Genomic DNA, 21,979 nt, shown 5'->3' with positions numbered 1-21,979 from the left:
TTGACTTGTCTCTTCACAGCATCTGTTTAACTCTGCTGCGTTCAAAGCTCGGACTAAATTGAGGAACAAAGTGAGGGACAAACGTGCCGATGTGATGTGAGGATGAAGGCGACAAAGAGAGAGAAACACTACATCCTTAAAATCCCCTCAGCTCACTTGAAATTATAGTTTGACATACTGCCAGGCCAGAGACTTGACAAAATGTGCGCGCGACTGATTGTATGTCTGCCTGTGTGCAAGTGCGAAAGGCCGGGTGTGTGTATGCGGTGTTTTTATTTAACATCACAGTGTGTGATAGCTAGGAATCCTGCAATTAAACTAAACATGAAATATTGTACCTTTGTAACAACCTTTTGTAAGGCTGTATTAAGCTTTTCTGTTGAAACCTGTTTTACCACCTCAAGAGTTATTGGGGAAGAAATTATTTTTATCATAAACACTTTTCACAAACTTTTTACCGTTCTGCAACAAAGAAAGAGGCCAAGAAAAATGAATTATTTGTAGTTTTTCTATATGCATTTTATAAACGGACTATGCTGATGCACCTATATTCTCATGATGCAAACAATTGAAAATGCATCTTGGACTGCAGGTTTCCTGAGTTAGTGTAGACGTTTTGTTAAACCTTTCTCACTGCCACTAAATCATCTGTTTTACATCATACTCATCTGCTGAAAAAGTGTGATTTTTATTTTATTTTATTGGCTCCAAGTGTGACACAGTAAATTAATATTCTTATCCCCAAGCTTATTTGTGCCTATTTAGATCATGCTTCCAACATTTGGTTGAATTTATTTCTAAATATCAAGTTACCTTGTCCTGACCTTTTTTTTTTTTTTTTTGTGAAAGTACTGTATACAACAGCCAGACTTTTGAAGAGAAATAAATTATGTAATTATCCTTCACAGAGTTGGAAGTCTTTTTGACAGACAAATGTATTTGTAGTAGTAAGACATTATGGCTTTCATTAAACCAAAGGACAGTAAAATTGCATCTCTCTTTCCTGGGTCTCCCACTCCCATTACAAATGTATATCATTAAAATGTGCTTGATAGTCCAATTTTTTATATTATATATGTTAGGAATGATTTGAGTGTGATGGTTTTAAATCGTTTGGGGTGTGATGGTTCGGCACTCTTGTTTTGTAGCTCTTTATTTTGAAAAGCTATTTACGACGTCTCCGCTCATGGGAATCTCGCGAGATTTTAGACCAAACAAATCGGGCTCTGATTAAAATGTTCAGCCATACAAGTCAACATACAGAGGTAAATTATAAAGTTTTTGCATACTTAACAATAAGGTCAGATCTATCACCTCAAATCGTGTCATGAACTAATAAGCAAACGTACCAAATACAGAGTTTAAAACGCTACAGGTGAGTAACAGTTTGATGCAGCGTCAGGAAGCGACCAACTGCAGACCTGCTAATCGGCCCCTGGCTGGAGAAGTCCGTCCAAGGATCAGCTGTTATTTCAGAGAGTTTTTGTAATGATTCATTGTCCCGCCTAATACAGATACCAAGATACCTTTAAACTTATTATTTATGGGGCCTGTCCACATGTTGACATTCATTTCGCTTTAAATTACATTGTTAGATTTAGAAATTGAAATTCCCTTTTTTTAATTTATAAAAATGCAGATTCAGATAGATTTGGTGCAAGCAAACATAATTTTGCCATGGATTATTTATCTAAATAAATAAGATTTTCATGTAGGCTACAAAGCCCATTATCAGGAGACACATTAAGGTGATGTTTTGTTCTTACATTTTCATTTCGTAGCTACACAAAACTATTTTACGAGGAGAGGAGCAGCCAACTCTGCAGAGATGTGAAGACTGTTGTTCCTTGTACCACTGCCCTTTCTGTGTGCCTGAGATGTTCAAACCCACCATCAAAAGCAAATGTTTGAAACATTTACAGGGTCACAGAAGAAGAGCAATACGACACAAAGGCTAGTACTAAATAATATGTGTGAGAAATTACATGCATATTGAATATTGATTACCTAAAAGTGTCTCAGGTAGTGAAGTCACAAGAACAAATTATTATTCTTTGTCTTACTATAATGGGTCTATAAAAGAGGACCCCTTTCCTTTTTATTCTCTTCCAGAATTCTTAATTTTCAAATGTCATTTAAAGTGCCGAACTGGTCCACACTTTCACTGTGTCAGCTGCACATCCACCTTTATGAGGAAAGATGGTTTTCTAAAACACCTGGCAATGTGTGACAACAAAAAACCCAAGATAACAGTTGTGGAGTTGAAATCAGAGAAGAATTCACCTGCACCAGATCTTCATCTGACTGCATCTGAGTCTGGCAGCTCTGTGGAGATGCCTGTCAGTGATGGACACAAGAGCCGGATCTCTGAGGATGCTCAGAAAATCAGACGAAGAAAAGCAAACTTTGAACAATACTTGTGCCCTAAAATGGTAAGTTTCTTTTACTTTTGTTTTTTATGTATATACACCACCGTTAAAAAGTTTGGGGTCAGTAAATTTTATTTATTTAAAGAAAGTAATGTTTTATTCAGCAAAGGGAGGCAATTGACAAAAGGTGACAGACATTTTTACAAAAGATTACTATTTTAAATAAATGCTGTTGTTTTCAAATGTCTATTCATCAAAAATCCCTGAAAAAATGTATCATGGTTTCCATAAAAATATTAAGCAACACAACCTTTTTGCACATTTATGTTTCTTGCGCACCAAATCAGTAGGCTATGTTACATAGAATGATTCCTTAAGGATTTGATGTATATGTATGTATGTGTATATATATATATATATATATATATATATATATACTGTATAATAAGGGTACGTTTACACAACAATTATGTCAAAACTGAAAAAAAATTCCTCTGTGTTTTGCTGTATTATGCTGTCAGGCCAGTAGTTAGCGATGTCACTCTGTAAAGAAACTACGCGCCTATAAACCTAACACGAAATATGCATGTGTGAGAAGTCACCATATTCACAGATTAGCATTTTTGTTACACGGAGACGGTAACTGTATCGGTTTAAGAACTTGCACCTTTGAAACCCGTTTGCGTTTTCAGGCGACCAAAACTGTTGTTGTGTAAAAGAATGGCCAAAATGCATAAAAGTTTTCCATTTTTAGTTGAAACCGCTGTCGTGTAAATGGTCCCTAAGACTAATGCACTGAAAATATTCATTTAGATGAATCATCATAAATAGATAGCAGAAAAATCATTCCTGTAAATCCCATAATGGGCTTTGTTGTGTTAATTTTTTTTGAAGCTGTGGAAATTTATATAAACATACTTTTCGTCCTGTGCATTTGCAGGCTGTAAGTGAGGAGACATTGAGCCCAGGGCCCACTGATTCTGAGATGGCAGACCAAGGGTCCACAGGTGATGAGCCTCATCAAACAGAAAACATTCTGCAGAATGCAATGTGCTCATCTTGACCTTCCATTTCCAGTGTGACAAAGGAACGAAGTGATATCAGGCACAGAGTTAAACATATTTTTATCGACTTGTTATTTGATCACAGTGCCAAAATAAAGACACAAAGCATAAGAATGCTAAATAAGTAAGGCAAGGCTCCAGTTGCTGAATTAAACAACATGATGTTTGGATTTATCCTTGCATGCTGTTTAACATACATTTTTAAAAACTATTCAGCGAACACTGCAGTATGTTATACAATGTGGAATGATAGTAGTTCATACTGAATAATAGCCTACTGTATGTAACCTTCCTTTTTACCACTTGCTCAACAGGAACATGAATAGTGCTGGCGAGCAGCTCATTAGAAATATTTTTGAGCTTTTAGGATCAATCTTTAGTGAGATGTTATAGATGTTTTAAAACGAGTCTAAGGCCTTTGTGTACTTAATATTCTGAAATCAATGAGCAGATTAGGCTGGAATACACGACAAAACACTTTTGCCCATTTATGCAGTCTGAATGCATCAATGCTAGTTGCTGAAAGTTAGAGCCAGTCTACAGATTTTGAGACGTCAGAGAATTTTGCAGAAAATTGCTAAATGTATGGTGGGCACCGAATAAATGTTTTTTTCCGCTTCAGACCATTACATGGTTGTTATTTTAAGATGAATTTAGAACATTGCTTTCATGGTTTCTGTGCGAGTGTGTTTGTTTCAGAACGACTTGAAAGTCTGGTAGTGTGTGATCATCTGTCGTTCGGCAAGTGAATGCCTACTGTTTTAAAAATCTGTTCAGATTTTAAAAGTAGTGCAGTGTATTCCAGCTTTAATGTTGGAATAAAAAGCAAGTTTCTATAGTCTTTTTTCCCCTATTGTGATATATCCAAATGAAATGACTTGTCAAACAGTGAAAAAATGTAGGGTGGGACTTGATTTTGTCCATTGGGAATTGATTGGATTGTTTAAATTGTTGTGGTTTGCTATTGCTGTGATGTCATGTGAGTGACAGGTTGTCCCGCCTTCGCACCAGTAAACAGAAGTTATTTTGATTAAAGATTATAAAGGCACAAAAAGTTTAAAAAAATGTGCACGGATTAATAATTTATAATAAATACTGCAATGTTCCATAACACAATCCCCAAGAATTGTCCATTTTGATTGCAGGGTGACTTTAAATCTGATTCTTTGTCAGTCTGGCTAGCCAAAAAACAGAACTATGAAATCCAGTGTGCAATGTATAATGAGTCTTATATATTAATATGCTCTGATCAAAGACCTTAATATTTTTACTCTCTTTAATCTCAGGTGAAGGAAGGATTATGGAGGAGCAGGTGAGAACAGATGAGCCATCTAAATCCCCAGTGGATGAAGGAGATCCTTCAGTGCTAAATCTCTCTGTAGTGGATCACAATGTCACAGAAACCACTGTCTCAAATTCTGCTGCCAATCCTCATCCTATAGAGGCTGATCTCGCCGTAAAGACTTTGGTAAATGAGATGTTCACTGGGCACACACCTGTTGAAAGCACCATCCCACAAAGATCCAAATCCGACGCACAAGATCTGTGTCCTTTCTGCGGTTTAATGCTGCACAGGAAGAATCTGCAGGTGCATTTAAGAAGGAAGCACCCAGATCAAGTTTTAAACCAGGAGAAACCTGCCTCTGCTCAGGTGAAACACCCAAAACAACAGAGACTCCCTTTGCGAAAACAACAGAAGGTGAGAGGAGAAATTCATCCTTTGCAAAGTTATTCTGCCTTTTTTTTACTCTTTAGAGCAGAGTTTCCCAAACTGGGGTTTATGAATTCCTTGGGGATTTGTGATGAAAATCTAATAATTAATGGACAATTAAAATAAATAATTTAAAAATAAAAACAAAATAAAACACTTACTTAAAGAGTAAATATTTGATTTGTTTAACTGCATGTCATGTGACCGTTTACTGACATCAGAGAATTGTGAATATGCATAGGCCTATGTATTGTTAAATTATTGAAATATTAACTTAAAATCTCTGAGGGATAAGCCATTATTTTAGTTCAAAGGGGTTCTTCTGAACAAAAAAGTTGGGGAATCCCTGCTTTAGAGTAAAGGGACAGTTCACCCAATTATTCTCCCTCATTTTATTCAAAATTTCTCCTTTTATGTTTTCCAAATGAAAGTCATACAAGTTTTCAATGACATAACAGTGATGACAGATTTTAATTTCTGGGTCAACTATCCTACAGTGGCCCCGTAGTGCACAACACAACGAAATGGAAGCACAAGTTAACACAACGAATCACCACAACACAACAGAAATGCTCACAAGCGTGTGCGTATATTTTTATGAGCAATATTTTTGTTATGGGAAAAACAAAACAAATTTGGGGCAACTATTGCGCAATCATTTCGCAGTACGTTTCTATTGACTCAGATGGTGGGTTAAACGTTAAAGCAAACATGCAGGCTTTTACTAGTGGCAATGGACTAAAGAAACAACTTTTGAACAGTTTTTACTGTACCAATATATTTTTATGAACCCTTGAAATTCCCATATGGGCCAATACATAGGAGGGTCTGTCTGCGTCCATTACAAGAAACGCCTACTATCACCCATGAAAGTTATACAGTAGGTGGCGCCGTGGCGGTAATACTCCTGGAGTGAACGGCCATTAAACATGAAGAAGAAGAAGAAGAAGAAGAAGAAGAAGAAGAAGAAGAAGAAGAAGAAGAAGAAGAAACGCCTACTAGCAAGCAACAACAACATTCCCACGGCCAGTCCAACGATAGACGCGCGAATTCTGTGTCGTCAAGATGGTTCAATGTCGAGATGAGAAAGTAAGTTATTGAATTAAATATTAGCTTTTGTCTTAGTTGTTGTTCATACAACGATATGGCATGTGGAATTTTAGTTTAACTAACGTTATGTGTGTGAACTGCAGTAACGTTACAAATAGGTTGGAAAATTAACTGATGTTTTAAATGTCAACTATGTCTCCCTTCAATTTAAGTGTGTTTGGAATGATATAACTGTAAATAGTCTTTAGTTTCCTTTTTTCCGGATTCAGGCGTGTCTTAATACGTTCATTAGTATTGAAACCCTATCTTCACACATACACGTTTTTGCAAATTAAATGTTAGTCTTTTTGGTTGTGACAATTATAAGTAATGTGGACTTTTAAGGAGTTCCAGTAAATATTTTATTTACTTCTAGTTTCATGTTACCATTCGGAATGAGGGAAGTTCTCCTGGACCTATTTCACTCGCTGAAAATGAGTACAAATGCCTGTTTTGTAAAAAGACTGGAGAGTATCCTGCTCTGGCGGCACATGTGCAGACCCACGAGAGGTCTGTTGTCAAGCATGGAGGTATGTTTTTTTTAGAGTAATGCTGTGAAATTTTATAAAAACAGACAAAATCATGTTGTCTCTGAAATGATTGTCAGCATGTAAAATTATGCATATGCATTCATAAAAGTATTTTGTGATATTTCTCTCTTTTTTTTTTACAGGGTATAAAATATATAAATGCCACCTGGGATGTATAGATAGTGGACACTATCACTGCTGCTACTGCCGTCAAAGTATAATTCGTAAAAACTTATTTATTAACCATGTGCAGAAGTGTGCATCAACCAAAGTCCACATTCCATCTACAGAACCTTCCAGAGAATGTTTAGAAACCTGTGCTTTAAAACCAACTAACTTTCCATCGTCCCACAGCATCTCAACAGTATATGCCACATGTGATCCTATCCCTAAACCTTTAACCACTCCAGGTTTACCTCGAGCTTTGACTTCTCCACCAGTCGCAAGCACCTCTGGATCTTCCATTATTTCTGCGCCATGCATGGTTGACCACAGTGCCTCAGAAACAGAACATTTTTCCAGCACTCCACGTACACCAAGTTCCTTGACAGGCTTCAAGACTGCTGTTTTACATCCTACAATTGTAATGCCCTCAGACAATCAAAATATTGTGTGTGCCAACCCAACTAAATGCATCTCCACCAGTAACAAAAAAATACTTAAGTGTAGGCCGAAGCGAACAATGTGCTGCTTTTGCAACAAGATTTTAAACAAAAAAAACATCAAAACTCACATTCAAAGACGTCATTCTTTGTCTACTCCAGATGTCAATATAAATCACCATCGTCCGTCAACGTGCATTGACCACACAAATGGAATTTCTGCTGTTGGAGGAACAGTCACTGGACCAGTAAGACCTGTACATGCTCAGAAATATACAAGGGGACATCTCCATAAAAGGGCCTGTGAATTTGAAAAGGGCTTATGTGCATTGAGTTTTTACAGAGGAGTGGATTAATGAGCCTATCCAGTGCATCTATCTTTGGTCATTAGTTTAGTGTCTTATTTCTACTGTACAGTCTTATTTCTACTGAAGATGAGACATCTCTCAATAAGGAAGGTCTTTCAGAGGTTATCAGAAATAAGTGGATTTCTGATAAATCGTATAGCAAAAAAAATGTCACCCACCTCATTTTACTATAGGTTGGGGAGAACATTGGTTTGGTACAAAAAAGAAATCCTGCGCTTTTGAAAGAAAGTTCAGGCAATGATGTTGTATTAAACTCCTTTGCAGATTTATCTTGTGAATGATAAATTTCAAACTTCAACTTCAAATTTCAAAACAAATTGTACACTGTAAATTCGTATACCTATAAATCACTTGGCTAATTTCAAATGCAATAAATGCAGCTGAAGGGTTTATTTAAAAAATTAAATAAAAGTCAGTACACTATTTTTTTTTTCTAAATTAGGATTTTGTTAGACCATTAACCTCTAATATAAGCCCTATGGCAAATAAATTAGTGGGGGCATTTTTGTTGTGTTGTGGCTTGTTTCTACGGTTTCTGGTTTGATTCTGCATTAATTTATTTGTATATCTGAAATTCCTTTTCATCTGGACCCACGGGGTCATAAAATAATTTCAGATTAAAGATAAATAGCAACGTTGCAGTTTATGCAGCTAAAAAGAATTGGACAATATCATAAAAAGGCAGCAAACCCAATACTTTGCTCTTAATACTATGGGTTAGATTATTATTCTTAAACACAAGCAGTTCTTAAACATTGGCGCTGTCAAAATAAAGAGCATGGTGTCAAAAGTGTGATGAATAAACCGAACCACCCCTCATAGCCGCAGAATGGATGCGTCCGCAGAGAAAGCATTTTGACCGCTGTTGAAACATCGGCCCTCTTCGACACTCCAGCGATTTCCCCCGATCTCACTCTTCTGTCACGACAGTCCACTTTCACTCGACCGGCGCGGATCATTGACATGCGTTGCGGAGGAGTGTCTGTTGTTGTTTTAGCCAGATTTCGTTTGCGCCTTTCTGGCCCATATCTATTGTAAGGTGCGATCGGAACCGGTGCTACTTTTTAACGTTATATTAACCTCTATTTTATGAATATGTTGCTTTATTATTGACAGAATAAACATTTTAATGAGCTTACCGGAAGTGTATCATTATCATAGCGTTATACCGGCCAGTGAGATAAAAAAAAAAAAAAACAGTTATTTAATGGGGCAAGAAATATTGCCTAAATGTGGGACTAGTAACTAATTAAAAATTAGTTGCGTTACATGTAACAAATTTTGAGTTTTGAATACTGCTGTGTACTATGTGACATATTATGAACTTCAGTTTATATACTGTATATAGTCAGTGGGCTCTAAAGTATAAAAAAAATGGGTTATTAACAGTCTGTTCCCACAAGTACAGTAAGGTTGGTTCAGGTTTGGCTGCTCATCAGGTTTGTTTACTCGTGTTGTTTTTGGTTTATGTTGTTAACTGGTAGTTTAATGTTTGTGGTTTCAGGTTGCAATGGAGAGCCCGATCAGAGATGTGTTCAGACACTGTATCAGGTTTCCTGTGCCCATTTCGGCCTCTGTGGTCACTGAAGAGCTGGTGGACACTGCCACTGACAAGCGGTGCATTACTGTATTGGCCCGTGAGTTTAGTGGAGAGTTATGTTGTGTTGTTTTATTTGCATAGTTTAGTGATATGAACACTTCATGGTGCTAGCTTTTCAACACTCTTTCTCTGTAGGATGGGGTCAGTGTGATTTGGAGAGAGGGGTGAAACTGCATTTCTCTCAAAGATGGGCTCTACTGTGTAAACACGACACAATAGAGCACGTTCTGCCATCTGGAACAAGCTCACACATAGAGAAAGAGTAAGATATGTATGTATGTGTGTATATATATATATATATATATATTATATATATATGCAGATATTCATGTGACCTCAAGAGGTAAACAGAAAGATGGTTTTGACTACAAGTAGACAACACGCCCGTCATCAAAATTCATCTCTCACTCAGGTTGCTCAGCTGCCAGTCTCCTTCTGGGACTCTTCAAGCTGTCATCCGAGAGGAAGCAGAACATCAGTACCTGGAGGTAATGACTGATATCTATGAAATTTACATTTGAATGTGAGGAAAATATATTAATTCTCTTTGTTTTTCTTGGTAGGTTTGGGGCCAAAATGGTCTGGAGAAAAGCTTAGACCTCATAGCTCTGAATAAGCATGGAAAAGTATACGAAGATGGTAAGAAACACTTTTTGTCCGTGTTACAAACCAAGAGTCTCGAATCACTGGCCCGTAGGCCGAATATGGCTAATTGTGAACAAAATTACTGTTGAGCTCGTTCTTTGTAGTGAATCAGGCCTATGTCTAAAATGAGGCTTTAAATCTAAAAACTAACTCACTCACTGGACCATAAGACATTTTCAGTCATGTCTCATTTGGGATGAACCGAGAACCTTTATATGAGGTGCACTTCAGGTTTGTGAGAGTTCTATCAGTCTACAACTGTAAAACAAGAAACTTCTCTCTTTTGCGTTTTGTGACTGAATGGAATCTGGCTTATGGTACAATGATGTATAAATCTTCGTTGATGTGTTGTTCTGGAGGCAGTCATATGCAAATGTATTTGCCAGTATGATGTCACAGGTCACCCAATATCAGAACGAGCTGTTTTTGGAGCTTGATTAAATAATTGCTTTGTTTATAATGTGGAGGATGTTTTAAGCTATGACACTTGCTGGATGTTCTAATAGTTCAAAGACCTTATATGTCATAAGATTTCTCATTATTCCTTTCAAAATAGACATGTATATTGAGTGGTTCTGTAATTTGGATATTAATGATTCATTTTAGTGAATCAGTGGCTCCCTATTGATTTTAACCTACTCTGTCTACAGCCCTGATCAGTGTGTAAGGATATTGGTCTGATTGTGTGTACTCTTTCTTTGTGCATCATTAGCTCAGTTTGCATGTTTGGCCTGGTCACCATGTGAAAAGAAGTTACTGTATGTGGCTGAGAAGAAGAGGGTGGAGCCGTCAGCTCAATCATCATTTGCATCAGTCAGTGAGGATGGAGGGCTGGTGTTGCTTGAGGAACAGGTGAGATGTCTGTCTATCAAATCATCTCAACTGAGCTTATCCCACATGTAGCTTTGTGCATTAATAACTGTTGTAACTAGATGTTAGAAGAAATGCATTTGAGGTTTTAAAAAGCTTGTGACATTTCTCAGGATAAGAACGTGTATATTGAAGACTGGGGTGAGGGGCTGGTGGGTAAAAGCTGTCCAGTCTTGTGTGTAGCTGATCTCAATAAAGCTGCAGTCATTGTGTATGCTGGCATCCCTCCTAATATATCACCAGGACAGGTGAGACGGATATATCTCACTATTCTTATTTACCCAATTGATAATCGTTATGTTATTATGCCATATTGGCTTTAAATGGTAGATGTTATATCAGTAATCTCAAATTCAAGTGCTTTAAATAATAACTGAATTATTAAATACTCCTCCCTCTCTCAAGGCGCTGTGGGGGCCTAATGGAAGGGGTGTGATGTTTGTGGGCCAATGGAATGAGCCATTCAGACTGGGTCTGAAGTTCTGCTCCAATCGTAGGTGAGAGGCGGGTGTTAGAGAAAGCTTCAATCCCTAGCTTCAAAGCTAGTACTTCTCCTTAGAAAAATTGATTCAGTTATATTTCCATCCTCAAGTGCTACTATTTAATACGATGCTTATCTCAGTTGGCTGACTTACTCTGTGGCAAGGTTTTAAAATATAATATTTTGCTGATTTTCTTTTTTTTCCAGATCAGCTCTCTTCTACTTGAATATGAAAGGGAACTGTGGTGAGATTTTTTAAACATTTTTTTTATATATGTATATAGAAACGATTGTATGTATGCACTTTTATAACCTCTTTTTGTTCAATTTGATCTTTGACCTGGTCAGAGTGCTTGTCATCTGACAGCATGTCTGTGTCGAGCCCTCGGATGAGTCCAGACTCGTGTTGGATCGTCTACTTACAGGGCCAGGTCTTTGGACCACATCATCAGTGCCTGAGCATGATGTTGGTAAGAATGCAAATAATTGTTTAACATAATGTAATAATATTTCACTTAGGAATGTTTAGATGAAATGCTAAACTGGAGTATTTTGTTTAATATTTATTATATTATATACTCAAGTTAGGGGCCAGTAATAATTTTATTTTTTATTTTTTTATTTTTTAAGAAATTAATACCTTTACACAGCAAGAATGCATTAAATTGATTAAAAGGGTTAGTAAATGCTGCTCTATAAACTTTCTTCTCATCAGAGAATCCTGAAAAAAAGTGCATCATGATTTCCAAAAAAAACCCAGTAGAATATTTTCAACATTGATAATAATAAGAAATGTTACTTGAGCACCAAATCAGGATATTAGAATGATTTCTGAAAGATCATGTGTCACTGAAGACTAATGACTGCTGAAAATTTAGCTTTGCCATCACAGAAATACATTTGTCATATTTTACAATAGAAAACAATTCTTTTAAATTGTAACAGTATTTCACAATATTACCTATATTCTTTTTTTTATTACTCTATATTTACTTTGATAAAATAAATGCAAAATTGATGAGTATAAGAGACGTTTCAAAACTCTTACCATCCCCAAGCTTTTGAACCGGTGTGTGTGTGTGCGCGCACATTTAATATTATATTATACATATTATATTTATTATTAAATGTATTAAACTATTTTCTCTGATTTTGTTTGTCCCTTTTAGTATGATATGAAGAACAGAAGCACTTCGGTTTTGGTAGATGTGGTCAGGAGAGCAGAAAAGGGTACTTGGATAAAAACACATGCACACATTGAAGAGTGAGGTCAAGTCAGTTTAATTTGTGTAGCACTTTTCACAATGTTTTCTTTCCTCACAGGTCAGTTTGCTGGTATATACGAGTCGTTGCCGTCTCAATGCTGGTCTGCAGACAGTGAGAGAATCTTCTTCAGCAGTGCCTGTGAAAACAATAAGGTTAACAAATACATAAATGTACATGTAGCTGAGGACAAAAAAATACAGGTGCTTTACCAAAATAATAAAAAAGTGCAAAAAAATTGTTGGCACACTGTTAAATAGCTTGCATAGAAACCTGTGTGAGTCCCTTGTCTCCACTATGTGGATTCTGAATTTCTAATTCCTAGTGTTAAGATTTTGTGATTTTTGCACCATCTGTTCTTTTAGGCAGTTTTCTTAGTCAACAGAACCACAGGAAGAGTCTCACAAGTGTGCGGGCTGGATGTGCTAAGACTAGGTAGTGTGAATATGGAGCGATGTCATGACTGCTTTGACTTCAGGCTGTTTGTTATCTTTACTATCAGTGTCATTGCATTTGTGACTTTAATTCTGTATTTTTGTGTTTGGTAGATGATTTCGGGAGTGTGCAGTTGTTGACAATACAAAAAGAACTGATGGTGATGAGCTGCTCGTCTCCAAATCAGCCACCCTGCCTGGTACAACCACACACACACACACACACACACACACACACACACACACGTGCACACACTTTACTAAAATAGTCACCTTCACTGAAGATACTGCATGACACAGCTTTGTGTGTTTTCTGTAGAGAGTTGGCTTCCTCTCAACAGTTAATCAGGCTGAGGATTTGCAACTTTGTAATCTGGGTGGAGCAGATGTGTATGAGGAATTTTATTGGCAGCCCATGTTGATCACACCCTCTTCTCAAGAGGAGAACCATCAGTTCTGTGAGTAAGATGGATCTATCATCAGATATACAGCCACTACTAGCAATACTTCTTTGTGATTTTTCTCGTTCCTCCTCTCTGCCTCTATATAGCTGGACTGAATTTCGGAGCAATTTTGTTGAAGCCTTACAGTCCACAAGAGAGAAGAAAAACTCCTCTAGTGGTGAATATACACGGTAAGGCTGGTACTTCTTTCATGTAATTTTAATTCAAATTTCCCTTTCTTCAAATATCTAAGAGATGTTGCCACAGTTATTCTGGATTTAGTCTGTCTCAGTTTTTTCTGTTTTTGATGTAATAGATGATGGTGAGATCAGATCATACCGGCTGTTGTCAGACTCCTTGTGCATACAAAAATCTCACTGGATTATTACAATTGATGACAAAAGAAATACTGGATTTGTAAACTGATATTTCCTACTGACACTGCAGTAAAAGATATAAATAACTGGCTTAAAACCATTTTTTGGGTGAAAATACTAATGTGCTTTACTACTTTAGCACTTTAAAGTCCTACTTTACTTTACTACTTTAAAGAGTACTTTACTCGCAATAATCACGGTTGTCTGAAATAATCACGCTAAACCAAATAACCGCAATCAAATGGTCATTTAATAATCGCAACAGGCCTAGTTAAAACTTGAATACAGTTATCAGATTTAAAAATACCTTGCGCACATGTGCAGTGCTGTGATGCATATGTTTACGAGAGCCCTTTTATAGTAAAGTTTGTGCTAATGCTTTGTTTGGAATACATAAATGTAAATTGGACTGCAAAGTTTAGGGTTCGTATAAACATAACTTTCAGAATCTGAAATTGGATTGGACTAATTCGGATTGTTGAAAGTTACTGCATGTAAACATACCTAAGCCGCATTTCCACCGAAATTACCTGGAACAATTTGTCCCAGGAACTTTTTTTCCCCTCCAGACCTGTTGCTGTCTGCATTTCCACCGCAATCTAAAAGTACTGTGAAGATGCGCGCGACTTTACAGTTCCCGCTGGATTTCATCCTCTGAATTTAAGCATAATGAAGCCTGAACCCTGTCGTCGGTCCATCGGTCATATTTTTTTAACTCTGTAAACATTGTAATTCGAATAGCAAACAACTTTTACTACACCCACCTCAACAGACGGTGGTTAAAATAAAATGCTGCGTGAACTCAACCAATCAGCATGTTCAGCGCCCAAGTCCCACCCCTGAAAGTTCCTGAACTTTGAAAAAGTATTACCCTTACGAGCAGGGACTTTCGGAGGGGGAAAGATTTACCTGGAACTTCATTTAGACCCTGGTTCCTGCGGTGTAAACACACGGAGTACCACCTCAAAGTCCCTAGTTCCTGGGGAAAGTTCCTGCGTTGGAAACGCGGCTCTAGTAAAGTATTTCTCTCTGCAGGTGGTCCTCATTCTCATTTCGCTGCTGACTGGAATGCCACAGCTGCTGCTTTAACCAAACTTGGCTTTGCTGTTCTTATGGGTGAGTGTTCATATGTCAATTCTTGTTCCTGTCACAACATAAACAAATCGAAAATGAACACTGAAGTATTTTAACATTTTGTGTGTTAAAGTGAACTACAGAGGCTCCACTGGTTTCGGTCAAGATGGCATAGAGTCTCTGCTTGGAAATGTTGGCAGTCAGGACGTCAAAGATGTTCAGGTGTGTATATGCACAAATAACATGTGCCTGTTAAAAAAAAAGTATTGCATTAGCTTGTTTGTCATTCTTTGTGTCCAGAGAGCAGTGTTGTGCGCTTTGCATAATGAGACTACTCTCGATCCTGATAGAGTGGCAGTGATGGGTGGCTCTCATGGTGGATTCCTGGCCTGCCACCTTGTCGGTCAGTATCCAGCTTTCTACAAAGCATGTGCAGCACGAAACCCCGTCATCAATGCTGCCACGCTGCTTGGGACCAGTGATATCATAGACTGGTAATGTATCATGCTTACATTCATTATTACTAGGGCTGTGAAAATGGTTGAAAAACTAGATTTGAATTTTATACTTAAATATGACTAATATTGAAATTTAAAAGGCATAATTTCACTTTTGGCTTGTCTCCTGAGGCCACAAGGGGGTGTAATGAGCTAAATATTAACTCTCCACATTATATTGTTTATTCAAAGCAATAAAATAACATTACTGTAAAAAAAAGTGCATAACGTTTAAATTAACGTTTATAAATCAAATGTAATTTTGTAAATTGCTTTAACAATTATGATTAAAACAGCATCATGTATATGTAACCCCTCCGGTTCTACTCGACCCGCTCCGAGCGGGATTCAAACCGGCATGAGAGGCGGGCGTGCTAACAAGGACGCTAAAGACCGCAGTCTCTAGCGTCAGTCTCTTGAGGTCAGGGGAGTGAGGTTTACTAACTTGCACAGCTCTTACTAGCTGGCCTCTGTTTACATATATGCATAGTTTAATACAAAGAGCCAAAGCACTGATCACACAGAGTGCTTTTTTTCCTTAAAAAAAACATGAGATGCAGTGGAATAGAAAAAATCCCCACTAAGTCTCGAGACATGTTTTTTGAAAGATTAACTTCTTTTAGCTTTACATGGCTTTTTAAACATGCAGCTCTCTTGTGCAAGATGTAAGTGCAACGTTCAAAGATGTCCTTCTAGCGCATGTAAAACAATAGAAAAGCAGAACAGAAAAATGTGTTCTGTGTGAAAGTCTTGGTTATGGTTTCGACGTAACCAAGATCTTCTCTCTATTTAGCTTCTCAATTTCTGCAATGGTTTGAATAAAAAAAACACAGCAGCATTGCCTCTAGTGAGTTCAAATGGATAGGCTAACAAATACATTAAAGGCATACTATGCAGAAATTGTGTTTTTGTCAAACAGCGACCCCTATAGTCGCTGTGGAATACTTGCACTGTCGTAAATAGCTAGCTAGACATATGTGGAAATTATTGGACTGGTCTAATTATCAACAATGGACGAATGAACAGCATCGTAAAAAAAATGACATACTACAAGCAAGCGCAACAACATAGAACGCAAACAAGTTTAGAAATAAGAGATTTATTTACTAGTCCATCAACAAGATCGCCAGATCAGCATTGCGGTTGCATCCAGTGCTGCTTTTTAGCTCGCGCCGTCTAGTGAAAGCCCGACCGAGTGCGACTGTCACAACTCTGAAGGAAATAGTCAAAGGATTCAGTTGCGAGTAAACAGTAATTTATGGAGCACAATAGTAGATTTTTGTGTGGGTCAAAATGGAAGCAGGCAGAAGAAGACTCAGGCTCGGCAACGCAGGGACGCAGTGGGCAGACACAGATGCAGGAACAGGTAGAAATTCCTCCGGGAAAATCTCAGGAAACCACTGCATGGGTACAGGACTGGAATGCAGGAGAACACGGCGAGTAGAACCCTGGTAGCCTCAACAACCATCTGACAAAGATAGGACGAGGTAACAAACAATATATAGGACATCCTCATTCAAAACAGCTGGCGCTGATCAGCTCATCAGCCGCGCTGATCAGCCGCGCCCACTCACACAACACGCGCACACACATAGCGAGGGCGAATCAGGGACTCTTTTCCGGTTCCTCACGCGGTCAGATTCTCTTTTCCTTTTCCTAATCTCTTCCGACCGCGTTTTCTTTCCTTTTTTCATCGTCGAGTATCACGTCTGAAATGCGCGCAAGTGTCTTCATGCTTCATATGTTGTTGTTGATGTGTGTGACGTCGTTGCCGTAAAGCATGTCGTGATTCTTGCGAGATTTGTCGGGGGCGCTCCTCTCAAACTTGCATTGCTGGTTTTTCCAGCGGCGTCCCCCCCAAGCTTTACTACCAGGATGATTCACCCTACTATGAGTTTGTTTACCACCGAAATGACTTTGAAGCTGTTATATTAAGGTACAATTCTTGCATAGTGTGCCTTTAAAAAGCAACAACTCTTGCATCATCATCGTATCTCGTATATAATGCAGTAATGTAGTATTGCCTTAGTATTCTGAAGTTATCATGTTAAATCTGTTGGATAATGATCAATATACTGTATTTCAGTTTTTACAGTGGCCAAAGGTAACTAATGGTGTTGTGTGCTTGTACTGCCCCTACAGGAGATATTCCTCTGTTGGGCTTCAGTATGCTTTTGACCAGTTGCCCACATCACAGTCCCTCACTTCCATGCTGGAGAAGTCACCTATAATACACGCTGCACAGGTATACACTGACACACACACACACACACACACACACACATTTTTGAACTATCTAAATAGGGATTTCGCACAGACTTCTATTGGTTTTATGTACAGCTAGTTATGAATACTGAACCCTAAAACTTGCTGCATTTTTACAGTTTATTTTTAATTTTATACCATTTTTTACAAATGAGGACAACCCTAAAAGGAGGTTTTTGGGTTATTTCTTAGGTTTAGCACATTTCTGAGTACAAATTTGTCATCAAACTATGCACACTCACACACAGACAGGAAAAGTGATTAATTTACAATAGAGAATTTCTTGTGTAGCATAATAAGCTTAATATGTAAATATTAAACCTTAATGTGGTCTGTGTATGTGTGTTTAGATCCGAGCTCCTGTTTTGTTAATGCTGGGCGGGAGAGACAGGAGAGTATCGCCTCACCAGGGTCTGGAGCTCTACAGAGCACTCAAGAGCAGGAATACACCTGTCAGGTACACACACACACAAACAAACACCATCATTTAATATACAAACATACTGACTACTCATATTATTTGTCACTAATAGTGATAGACCAGGCTGATTTAAACAGCCAGTATATGCCCATTTTAAGATGATTGGTTTTGGCCATTAACATTTTATTGTATTATCAAATGTAATTTATTCCTGTTGTGGCAAAGCTAAATTTTCTGGATCATTACTCCAGTCTTCAGTGTCACATGGTCCTTCAGAAACATTCTATGCTGATTTGGTGCTCAAAAAAAATGTTTTTCTTTTTATCAATGTTGGTGCTTTTTTCAGGATTTTTTGATGAATAAGAAACATTTATTTGAAATAGAAATATTTTGTAACATTCATAAATGTCTTTGCTGTCACTCTAAATCATTCTAAACGTAATAAAAGTATTAATTTAAAAAAAATCTCACTGACTCTTCAGCCTGCTCTTTCTTTATCTCTCTCTCTCTCTCTCTCTCTCTCTCTCTCTCTCTCTCTCTCTCTCTCTCTCTCTCTCTCTCTCTCTCTCTCTCTCTCTCTCTCTCTCTCTCTCTCTCTCTCTCTCTCTCTCTCTTTTCTCTGTCTGTTTCTCAGGTTGTTGTGGTACAGTGATGAGGGTCACTCGCTGTCTAAAGTCAACACTCAGTCTGACTGCTTCTTCAACATCGCTCTGTGGTTTAAAGAACATTTAAACTGACATTTCTCAGAAGCTTTTTTTATTTCTGTCTGCACATTATTGTGACATTCTTGCCAAAACTGTAAAAGTCTATGAATGCTGCACTGAAGCTAAATGTACATGCTATGGAGGTCACTGTCCATTAGGGGGCAGACCTGTCTGTTAAATCAGCACTGCTAAAACAAGGGGTCAAATGCCAAAGCATGGAGTCTATGGCCGTTTCTCAATACCAAGTACGCAAACTTCGGACTTGCGTCCTTGGTAGTTCGGACTTGCCAAGTTCGACTCAGGAGAACGAACTCCCGAGGACGAGAGGACGCGAGTCCAGTTATTCTGCAAATGGAACAGTGCGTTCTTGATCGCGTCACTCAGCGCGCTCTGGCTACTCCGGTTATCTCTTTATGTATATTTTAGGCAACAATAAAACGAAATATGCGACAACTCTGCCTCTTTTCGTCAACAATAAAACGAAATATGTTATAAAACACCACTCTGCCTCTTTTCATTTAAAAATCTTAAACATAGTAGCCTAATGGCCATGTGGTTCAGGCAACGCGTACATCTTCACTGCATTTATTTATTTATAACAACATGAACATGATCTTTTTGTTTTCATTTTAAAAATAGGAAACATTATTGATTTTTATTGACATTTAACAAACAGAGACATGGTACGTTGTGTCATTTTATTTTATTGTACATATAGTGAAGAGAATGTTAAAATAAATATATATATATATATATATATATTTTTTTTTTTAAGTATATAAAATACAATTACACAACCCTGTCTCTTTTTGTTAAATGTCAGTTTTAAAGATCAATAATATCTACAATGATAAATAAGGCAAACAATTCAAACATAAGTAAGCTCTCTAATAGGCTACAAAGTTAAAGTTAAATAGCCTAAATATATAAAGTTATGAAACTTCACTTTGCCCTCAGCCAAAACGATTTTTTTGCCATGGAACAAACAATAGTTTAATGAGACCAAAGATCGACTTATACACAAGACGAATTATACGTCAAGTTTATCCACTAGACTAGAGACATCAGAGCCAGCGGCAAACGTCAAGCACTAGCCGAGGAAAAGCTGTTCCAGTCGGGGTTGATGAGCATTGAACACCCGCGGTGAACGCCTGGATGTCACAACTCCGAAAACATCAGATACATTTTTCAAATAGGCGCTATCTTTATAAATAAACCACAGATTTGAGTTTTAAACAACCACATTCTCGCCTGAAATCTTCTTAAAATTACATTTCATGACACAATAACAGTAGTATTTTGATATTACGCGGGTTTTCTCCTCTGCTATTGACGCTTGCTGGTTTGTGCGAGATGCATTCTGGGATACCTGGCTGTCTCAAGTCCGCACAAGTCACCTCTCGATGCATCCTCGGTAAACGGGGCGGATCAAGAACACATCCGGGGATTTGAACTGGACTTGGCTAGATGTGAACTTTGAATTGGAACAGTACTTGGGCAGTGACTGATGACGTTTCACAAGTCCACAAGAACACAAGTACAGACAAGAACGCATATTGAGAAACGGCCTATAAGTTAAGAAATCTGAGCTCATGTACTGAGATACTCAACTATTATTTTCAGAATCAATTTCTAAACATCCACTCTTTTGTGAGAAGTTTGCTCTTCATTATGATTTTAATGGAGAGTAACATGGCAATATTTTGATTAAATCTGTTTGACTTTAAATACATTGACAAGGTGATTGTTTGTAGATTTAAATTAGTTTGAATATTAAATATTGTACATTTCAGACAGGAAGTACACGAGAAGAACAAAAATCTATTTTCTAGTTTCAGAAATGTATCTGCAGAGATTCAAACATTCCATGTTTATAAACATGATACAAGAGGGAAATGTGTGTCATTTATTTTGGACAATGTACATGCGCTTCATCCAGGTGTGCATGCTAGCTTTGGTGGCTGCCGTAACAGCTCACATATCTAAGACTCGTGTCTATTTCATTTACAGCCGCTTAAGAAAGATCCTTCCTTCAAAGATTTCTTTGTTTCATAGTTTTAGCAACATTCTTGTCCTTTGAACACTTAATCCTTAAATCCCCTTTGACAGATTCATTCAGCTCTTGTGTTTCTGTCGTGAATTCTGTTTTTTAAATTAATATTATTGGGTATTTTGGTTTGCCGTTTGTGGTATGTTGAGCACCAGCCAGGTTTATATTACAGTGTTTTAAAAGGCCAATTGTAGCATGAGGTTTTTCAATATGCTGGCAGTCTCAGGGGGCAGATTGCTTTATAACCTGTTAAGATTGCTTTGCTAATGACCGACAGAGAGACAGAAGTAGAACACAACAGGTCATCTGAGACCACTGCCAGTATGTGTGTGTGCGTAAGAGAGAAAGAGAAAGAAAGGTCTGTATTATTATTCACCCTTTGATCGGGTTTGGTGTAGGTGTCTGGGTCTTGTCAGGTCAAATATCATTAGGTCTTTTCTCTCTGTCTCCATCTGCCTAGCTGCTGGAAGACTTATAAGGGAAGATTAAAGAGCAAGGCAGAATTTGAGAATAAACACAAACAGCAAAAAAGCAGAAAATCATTGCCAGGGGGTGAAAAGCAGATGAGAAGCAGATTAGAGGAAGTAAGGAGAAAAATCTGAGTAGTTTTAAGGTCACACTGAGTAGAGGGAGACAGGGCTAAAAATGAGCCACTGTTTTGTTGGTACTTTCATGAGCTCTGTGTAATAACTTAACGAAAACACAAAACGTAGCTTTATCTGATGGCTCAAGCATTTTTCCCGAGAATCCTGGGAGTTGGGACAAATCCAGTAGGCCTGGGGTACGTTGAATCAACAACCATAAATATGATGTAGACAGAATCAGTGATTGTGGATTGTGCACTGAATCGATCTAAGTTGTCAAAATACTATAGCATATTAAATGAAATCCTTAAATCCGACTTTGTTATACTTTGGTTCATGTTGCCTCAGTTGCTTTTGGTCATTTACAAGGTACAAGTTTTCTGTGATCTTAAGGTAGATCCCCGTTTTTCAAACTGATAAATGGGTATGGTAATACTGGCTGTATTTTATTTTCGCCTGTTAAAAAGAAAAAGGATACAAATCAAACTGGCACAACTTACCCCACTTATTGGCTCATCTTACACCAGGCCTGAAGTTG

General features: G+C 37.7%; 2 protein-coding genes across 7 annotated transcripts in view; both read left to right on the top strand.

Annotated features, from left to right (window-relative positions):
• The window catches only part of ifrd2 (interferon-related developmental regulator 2), a 34,678-nt gene extending 34,015 nt beyond the window's left edge, over nucleotides 1-663 (top strand). For both annotated transcript variants that reach the window (XM_056260889.1, XM_056260888.1), the window contains one exon: nucleotides 20-663. In XM_056260889.1, coding sequence (XP_056116864.1) covers nucleotides 20-100 — 81 coding nt within the window. In that variant the 3' untranslated portion in view covers nucleotides 101-663. The remainder of the gene's footprint in view (nucleotides 1-19) is intronic.
• A 1,453-nt stretch (nucleotides 664-2,116) lies between these two features.
• zgc:136971 (S9 family peptidase) lies at nucleotides 2,117-19,027 on the top strand. 5 transcript variants are annotated; one of them, XM_056260864.1, is made up of 24 exons: nucleotides 2,117-2,432; nucleotides 3,310-3,376; nucleotides 4,720-5,132; nucleotides 9,238-9,370; nucleotides 9,469-9,595; nucleotides 9,746-9,821; nucleotides 9,897-9,972; nucleotides 10,691-10,830; nucleotides 10,962-11,096; nucleotides 11,254-11,345; nucleotides 11,537-11,574; nucleotides 11,678-11,799; nucleotides 12,499-12,559; nucleotides 12,653-12,747; nucleotides 12,958-13,027; nucleotides 13,141-13,226; nucleotides 13,346-13,484; nucleotides 13,577-13,660; nucleotides 14,882-14,962; nucleotides 15,054-15,142; nucleotides 15,221-15,414; nucleotides 17,560-17,662; nucleotides 18,033-18,139; nucleotides 18,738-19,027. In XM_056260864.1, the coding sequence occupies exons 1-24, from the start codon at nucleotides 2,190-2,192 to the stop codon at nucleotides 18,838-18,840; spliced, it is 2,874 nt and encodes a 957-aa protein (XP_056116839.1). In that variant the 5' UTR covers nucleotides 2,117-2,189; the 3' UTR covers nucleotides 18,841-19,027. The 5 variants fall into 5 exon arrangements, 4 of the variants coding, with proteins under 4 accessions (XP_056116839.1, XP_056116838.1, XP_056116842.1 ...); XM_056260863.1 differs by lacking the exons at nucleotides 2,117-2,432; nucleotides 3,310-3,376; nucleotides 4,720-5,132 and adding exons at nucleotides 6,109-6,233; nucleotides 6,610-6,763; nucleotides 6,907-7,613; XR_008807982.1 differs by lacking the exons at nucleotides 2,117-2,432; nucleotides 3,310-3,376; nucleotides 4,720-5,132; nucleotides 18,738-19,027 and adding exons at nucleotides 6,108-6,233; nucleotides 6,610-6,763; nucleotides 6,907-7,613 and having other exon boundaries at nucleotides 15,271-15,414; nucleotides 18,033-18,068.
• The last annotated feature ends 2,952 nt before the right edge of the window (nucleotides 19,028-21,979 follow it).

This window comes from Rhinichthys klamathensis, unplaced genomic scaffold, assembly GCF_029890125.1.
Source record: "Rhinichthys klamathensis goyatoka isolate OS25496 unplaced genomic scaffold, OSU_Roscu_1.1 h1tg000180l_1, whole genome shotgun sequence".
Taxonomy (NCBI): Eukaryota; Metazoa; Chordata; class Actinopteri; order Cypriniformes; family Leuciscidae; genus Rhinichthys; species Rhinichthys klamathensis.
This window is presented reverse-complemented; position numbering and strand designations above follow the sequence as displayed.

Coding starts and splice junctions, on each gene's coding strand:
- zgc:136971 (XM_056260863.1), top strand. CDS start 6,210: ATGGTTCAATGTCGAGATGAGAAA. Junction 15,143..15,220: donor AGGACGTCAAAGATGTTCAG/GTGTGTATATGC, acceptor CTTTGTGTCCAG/AGAGCAGTGTTGTGCGCTTT. Junction 15,415..17,559: donor ACCAGTGATATCATAGACTG/GTAATGTATCAT, acceptor CTGCCCCTACAG/GAGATATTCCTCTGTTGGGC.